The sequence below is a fragment of the Rhyacophila brunnea genome, unplaced genomic scaffold (genome assembly GCF_057557595.1).
Source record: "Rhyacophila brunnea isolate RB1 unplaced genomic scaffold, BYU_Rbru_1.0 scaffold_6, whole genome shotgun sequence".
NCBI lineage: Eukaryota > Metazoa > Arthropoda > Insecta > Trichoptera > Rhyacophilidae > Rhyacophila > Rhyacophila brunnea.
The window spans coordinates 23566696-23574358 of record NW_028233276.1 but is presented as its reverse complement, the minus strand read 5'-3'; the positions used below and the strand labels follow the sequence as shown (position 1 = coordinate 23574358).

Genomic DNA, 7663 nt, shown 5'->3' with positions numbered 1-7663 from the left:
TTTGTATGATTAAAGACTAATTATTATTGTGAATTTTAATTTATTTAAAATATCTATAATTAAACAAGAACAGATATTGAATTAATTTAAAAAAATTCTTATGACAATCACATTATTATTTTTTGTACCTAAGGATGTGGATATTAGTGATATGATTCTGATTTAAATTGAAAAGTTGTAGGCTATTTGATGTAACAAAAATTTAACTTTAATTTTAACCGACTTAAACTGACGAAAACAGTGTTCGCCATCCCTGCCGTAGACGGTGAATGTTGTTTGCACAATATTTATTACTGCACAATAGTATTGATCGTTTCAGAATTACATTTACTGTTGTGCAATAAATATTGCGTCGATCACGCGTTCGTTGATCCGTATTGCGCAACTCGCGAAATACGTGCCAGCCTGTGTTCAGTAGATTTTATTGCGCAATATCGCTTCAGTTCGCTCCGACGCTCACTAGTGAAAGCACGTCGTTGTCATGAGTATCAAAAAGAGTGCGATTAAAACTGAAGAGAGAACATTTATTCTTCAATGTATAGATATTTATAAGTCTCAACCGGCATTGTGGAATGTAAAATCAAAAGATTATAGTAACAGACAGAAGAAGAATGATGGATATGCAATTTTGCTTGATAAATATAGAGAAAAATTTACTGAAGCAACCAGAGAGGACGTCACCAAGAAAATAAATTCATTGAGGACAAATTTCCGGAAAGAACTAAAACGGATGAATCAAACCAAACTAAGTGGCGAATATGCAGAAGAGCCAACCTTATGGTATTTTGAAGCATTTAGTTTCCTCCAAGACCAAGAGGAAATTCAAAACTCAAGTAACGCAATAGATCCATTGGAGGTAACAGAAGAAGACAATAAATCTTCAATTAATGTAAGTGACTCCTTCAATTTATTTATTTTACCATCATCATCAAACTGGTTCGATCCACTGTTAGATGACCTTCCACTCTTCTCGATCCATAGTCATAAAACTTACCAATTGTCTAGCGGTAGTTACGGTCCATTGTCATTTCATCAGCATGGCGATTTATTATCCATTGGATTATTATATAATATGGTCTACGCGTTATTCCCAACATGCATGTGGTGGGCTACTCGTAGTTTTTCTATTACTCTTACATTAAGGGTCCCGGTTTCACATGTACACTATTATAATTTATGGGAACTAGTTTTGAGTTTGGGCTCAGTTGAGTTTTGAGTTTGCTGTTTGGAGATTGGTTAGAACACTTTATGTTCATGTTTTAAGTCCAATGTGAAGTCATTTTTATTTATTTAAGACTGATTCTACTTATCTACCTACTTTTAGGTGTATTTCTAGAGACTTATCAATTCTTTCGTTTTCTACTTTCTAGATATTTTTTATCAGGTTGGCCAGTTTTTCTTAATAATTTTGTAAATGGCAACAGGCCAACACTACCATCTTTGTTTTCTTAACAGATATATTAATAGTAGGTATTATTTTAGTTCTTAATATTCCAAATGTTGCATTTAAAATATCAAATAGATATCCTATCTTTAATTTTTATAGTGTTATCGACACAAATTCACATTTTAATTTATTTACATTGAAATCAAAGTTTCTCGAAAATTGGTTTTTGGCACAATTATTAGTTACAGGCTTAGGTCATTAGAGGCCCTAAAGACTGTTTTTGAGGCCCTCCACTATTATAACGAATAAAATTTAAAAAAAATACTCTACCAACGTATATATTAAAAAAAAAAAAAAGTTTCTCTTCCCTTTCCAATTATTACTTATTGGAGATAACAATGATGACACATAATTATATAAGTAGGTAGGTAATTATTTTTTTGAGAACAAGTAGGTACCTACGTATTTGTCTATGTGCTTATGTTGTATTATGTCCGTTAAGTTTGATCTTAGTTCAATTTATGACAAATAAAAATTTACCCACTAGTTTGAACTGTTTCGAGGCCCCTTTTAAATCTCCTGACGAATCAATCGCGTGATCAGCGTCAAAGAAAATGCCGCTGACAATTATATTTATTCCCCCCGGGGGGAAATTCTATCTTTATTTCAACTACATATTTATGTAAGTAGTAGTAAGTGTATTTTTTTGATTTCCCAAAAATATTTTTGTAACTGTGTTTGTAAAATTAACATGGAGCTGAAAAATAAAAAAATTAATGTATTAAAATGTTAAATGTAGCAAACATTAAATTTCATATAGACACACTAAATTGGTCGTTTTTATTAGTAATCCGATTAGAAAAATTAAAAATAATAATTGTTGTGAAGGATGAGCTAAGTGTTGTGCTACTAATTTGTCAAATTTGTGTAAATTAAACCCTACTTTTTTCGTATTACCCACTTACACTTATGCTCTCCTATTGCACCTCCCCTCCGATTCCCCCAGCACCCATAGTGGGATGATTGTGCCACTTTGGGAAAATATGATTAAAATGATTGATTATTGATGTGTCGTAAATATATATACGTATATTATAGTCATTATTATGTAAATATAAATATTTTATCTTTTTTTATGATTATTGTAATTCATGTAAAATAGCAGAAATTTATTCTTAAATGTAATCCTGTTTGACTGCAAGGTATTAATAAATTATCTACCAAATCACACGCGTTATCGTCTATAAAAATAAACGGCGCGTTTCCAGGTACTGTTTGATGGCACTTCTTTAGAAGAAATTTTCAGACTTTCTTTTGTACGAATTAGCTGAATTTTTAATTAGGTATTCACGATTCTTCCTGTGGATGCATTTATAATATTGATGTGGTTGCAGAACCTACCATTTTATTCGTTGATTGAATTAACGTTTCAATGATGAACATATTCTTGTACATCAGGGGTTCCCAAATGGTTTTCGGTCAGGAGCACATTTATATTTAAGATGGGAGTGGCGAGCACATATTTCCGAAATGAAACTTCTATAATTGAACAACTTATTTAACATTTTATAAATAACTACACACTTACAAGAAGCAACGATAATTGCCAATTGATAATAATTATATGAGACAGAAACGTGAAAATAAATATGACTTCTTCAGGATTCTAAGCTCTTTTTCCCATAGTTTGTACCGTCTTCTACTATTTCTGAGACAAACTTACTTACCTACCTAATATATTTCGATCAGAATTTTTGAATCCTTTTGGGTTAGCAATACATTTTTGAACTAATTAAGATTTTGGGATACCAAAATTGTTAAATTATTTTATTTGCTTGAAATAATAACACATTTGAATTTAATATACCTGCTTACTTAGTATTCGAAAATAAATTAGTAACACCTGAGTTATCCTCGCGAGACACTGGTTGAGAAACACTGAATTCTAAATGATTATATTGAGCCACTTAGAGAAAATTTAGAGACCTCTTAGATTCATTAGTTTTTTCTCATATAAATCTTATAAAATGTGATAAAATAATAATAACAGTATTCTAGTGAACTTTTCTCACAAATTTGTTCATTAAAGTAAATAGAAGCATGTGTCTAATTTTGATTTTTGTTAACATGATTTATTACTTTTTACTAAGATGATAATTTCATTGTAATTTTACTTGAAGCGCTGGAGGTGTATTTTTGGCAATCTGACGTATAGTGTCAAGCAAATGCACAATATATTACTGTATTTTCAATACTTAGTTGAGATCACACATTCTAAATTTCTTAATGAACCTTTCAAATCTAACAAATTTCAAATCTAACAAAACTATGTTCGTCGTTCCATTTATTCAAATTAATTGATTACTAAAAACACTAACTTTGGAAACTCTATTTTTAAAAAAGTTCTCTAAGTCTACTTAATGTTTATCGTAGGGGCTTTGAAATAAGTCAGCGCCCTGCAAGCCTATGTTATAACTGGTAATATGAAGTCACCCTACGACATGACGTAATTGTGACGTAAGCCAATACACGCTCGAGGCAAGCCGCCCAACGCACACTCCTCACCATAGATATTATTATGCTGAAACACCTATTTGTGTATGGGGACAATGGATAACGCCGGTATTTTAGTAGCGTTATTTTCTCGGATGCTATTATCATTCCGGTAGTACGTCACAATGATGTCATATGACGTCATGTCGACCGGGCGACTTCAACTCGCAAGTTCTAACATAAGGCCCCTGACACAACTAGTAGGGGAATCTATGATGCAAATGGAAATCTTTATTAAAATATTGTAATGTTTTTTTTTCTTTGTTTTTAGATGATACAAATCGACTACGAAAATATGAGCCAGCTGGAGACAGCAAATGCAAGCCAAATAAAAACGGAAGAAACTCCGCCAGCGAAAAAGAGAAAGCCAGAAGCACACTGCGAACATGAACTTATGGTTTTAGCATGTAAACGCCTTAAAACAAATGAAAATGAATACGACAAAATTGCTCAAGCCTGGGCTGTAGAATTGCAAAAAATGTCTTTACACCAACAAATATATGCCAAAAAAGCCATAAATGACATATTATTTGAGGGTCAACTGGGTAATTTGCATCGGGATTCTGTACAAATCAATCTTCCATTAAGTAGTGCTTCTATGCCTGTTTGCAGTTCAGTATGCCGGTGTCCAAATCAAATGCAAACATATGAATAACCAGTAGTGAGTTTAGGTAGCGGCGATTTTTTTAACGCAAATGACGCAACCGATTCGTCGGAAAAAATTAAAAGAGGCCTCCAAACAGTTCAAACCAGTTATAAAATTATCAAATTCTATCAAAATCTACAAACAGATTGACAGTGATTCCATGACTGTAATAATATTATTGGTTAATATTTTTATTTACAAGTACGTATGCGTATGTTAAAATACTTAACCCTCTTTGATGTTAGTTGAGACAGTTTTGTTACGCTTTGAGTAATATTGATTAGGTAGGTAAGTACTCAATTTGTGACAAATAAGATTTTGGTATTTCAACTGTATCGAGCCCCCCTTTGCGTCATCTGCGTCAAAGACAATCGCCGCTGTGAATAACTTTATCGGTTTGCTCGATACCAGCCGTCATATTCTGGAGAAACATCTATCTATGAACGTTCCACAAGTTTTCATTTACGAATAATTATTTTATAATTTTAGTCAATGTTAGTTTTTTTGTTGTTTTTCTTATATTAAATATATATTTAGCCAAGTTATTGATAATGCATTTTTATTATCTGTATCCTTCGTATGCAATATTGATTAATGTGTTGCAAGTTTCAACTACAATGATACGCGTATAGGTACATTTGACAATATCTCAAATCATTAAACACATAACACAAGAAATTGAAGAATGGCAGAAACATAAAAGTGGGTCCTTAATTTATTATAAATTTGCTGAATTAAACATGGGCATAGATATCACGATACCACTGCTCCTAAAACACACGAAAAAGAAACAAATTACACACAATCAAATCTATCAATGAAGGACACGTATGATGTACAAAGACATTACATAATTATTAAGTAAAAAAACACGACACAATGAAACAGCTATCGCATACAAAGAAAATGTGGAAAAAGCATTTATTAGATACAAGTTTGTTACTTATTTGTTTACTTCAATCGGAGACAAATTTATAAAATTTAGACAATCCATGTTTTTACTAATAGATAAATGAAATGTTGCAAATCCTCATAACCTATTTACCCACGATCGGCATAATAACGAATGTCGGAAAATATGACTATATTCTAAAACATTAGAGCGAGAGGTTTAAAAGAATACTATTTTATGTAACAAAAATACTTTATGCAGTCATCAAATGTTTAAAATAAATATAAAGGATAATAAAGCTTCAAAATTATATAAATAGATTATCTACAACGTTTAAGGAATGTCCAGGATCATGGTTTGAAAATACAATAAAAACTCAATTTTGACCTACGCTGAGCATAAGGGCCGTTAAGCTATAGCAAAAAGGTTAATTAATTATTGCAAAAGTCCAGCTTACAGAGTTTTAGTCCGAACGCGAGTGAGTATTTTAAATATTTTAGATTAACTATTATATTATTATACTATTTTAAACATTCCACTTAAATGCGTTAATTTAATTTATGCTTCATATTTAAATTATTTCTCATCTTCTATGACATTTATAAAAAATCAGTTTTTTTTTGTTTACTCCGTCGGAGTAATGGAGCGATATCAAAATGCATTAGTCACAAGGATGCGAGTTGCATGAAAAAAGTCTGGCAAATTATTCATTTTGCTACACCTATTGTATCAAAGAATTCAGTGGGTAGAGCACGTGCAGAAGACTTTTTAAAATGTTGATTTGGGAGACACGAGACGGTTTTTTTGTGGGCGGCCCACTGCTAACCCGTGCTTCAAACCGGATACTCAACTATTGCCAAATAACTGTCATTAAGTTATTAGACTTATTATTTATAACATTACACAGCACTGGGCTGGCGGGATGCCGTGTTTCAATTATACTGAATAAGCGAATAAAACAGCCAAAGATATTTCCGTAAAAATGCAGTCGTCGCTAATTTTATAGTAAATCGTGTTACGTACAGGTACGCGGAGCATCCACGATGCTCCTCAAAGGTAAGAAGACCGTTGTTGGTGACTTTCACCTTGCTCCGCCTCCAAACCTTGATGCTGCAAAAGTATTTCTGAGGAAGCGGACAATGCGTCAAATGACGCTGGATGCGGCGTCGAAGACCTGGCAGCGAAAGTGGGATGCCTCCACCAAGGGCAGACACATATATTTGTTCCTTCCTAATGTTCAATGAGTTAAGTTTCCCATCTCCACCCGCCATGTGTATGAAGCCGCGGTTTGTGCACGGCCGCCTTCCATGACGCTATAAACGTGTCAGAATGAAAAGATTTTAGTGCCACACTTCCTTGTCCAATGTTCAATGGCAATTGGAGATAACCAGTCTGACTCCTGACCAAAAGGGAATAGATGTTCAAGTCGGTCCAACCAGCTGTTAAGCCTATCGAGCCGTCCAACCTGGTCGCCACAAAGACCAACTATACAACTATCACACTTGAATATGTGGCGATCTGCTTCTGAGACATTCCCAGGCGTAAACAACTGGTGATGTCTCACATCCGAACGTATGGCCTCGAGATACGCTCGATTAAGACCGAGTGTAGTGCGGGGCGGTTGGTTTGTAGGGAACTATTAGGTAGTAAATCATATTCGATTATTCAATGTCAGCGAAACGCCGCGTAGAGGGCGCTGGAGTGACCTAGGGGGGCGATAGTTGCCTCGAAGTAATTGGGTAGTGTTGGATATTAATAAGCGTGCAATGAAAGCAAAAATAAAGTATTCAAATCTTCATGTGTTGTGTAACATATTTTGTAATTATATTGTATTACCTACTATATTTTCAAAATAAAAAAAACAAATAGGATAAAGGGCATTAAAAGGACAAATTAATAATGTTATTAATTGCATGATTTTCAATATATTTAGTGGAAAGTGGGCTCAGTGACGTCCCTAGACAAAATGCCGCCACATTTTTTCATAAGTACAATATTTTTATCATCCCTTCATGACTCCAATATCTATGAAATGTGTTGTATGAATACATTACTAACAAGATGTATGCCACTAAATGCCATCCCTGCTTCAATACACAATAGGTATTGCGAGTCCACGGCTTCAGATACATTTAAAAATACGCCTGACAACTTCCAAAACTCGCGAGTGACTAGCAAACATTTT

General features: G+C 33.4%; 1 protein-coding gene across 1 annotated transcript; it reads left to right on the top strand.

Annotated features, from left to right (window-relative positions):
• Positions 1–481: 481 nt before the first annotated feature.
• Positions 482–4723, top strand: LOC147065428 (uncharacterized). Its single transcript, XM_085956980.1, has 2 exons — positions 482–889; positions 4212–4723. The coding sequence occupies exons 1-2, from the start codon at positions 482–484 to the stop codon at positions 4593–4595; spliced, it is 792 nt and encodes a 263-aa protein (XP_085813106.1). The 3' UTR covers positions 4596–4723.
• The last annotated feature ends 2940 nt before the right edge of the window (positions 4724–7663 follow it).

Coding starts and splice junctions, on each gene's coding strand:
- LOC147065428 (XM_085956980.1), top strand. CDS start 482: ATGAGTATCAAAAAGAGTGCGATTAAAACTGAAGAGAGAACATTTATT. Junction 890..4,211: donor ACAATAAATCTTCAATTAAT/GTAAGTGACTCC, acceptor CTTTGTTTTTAG/ATGATACAAATCGACTACGA.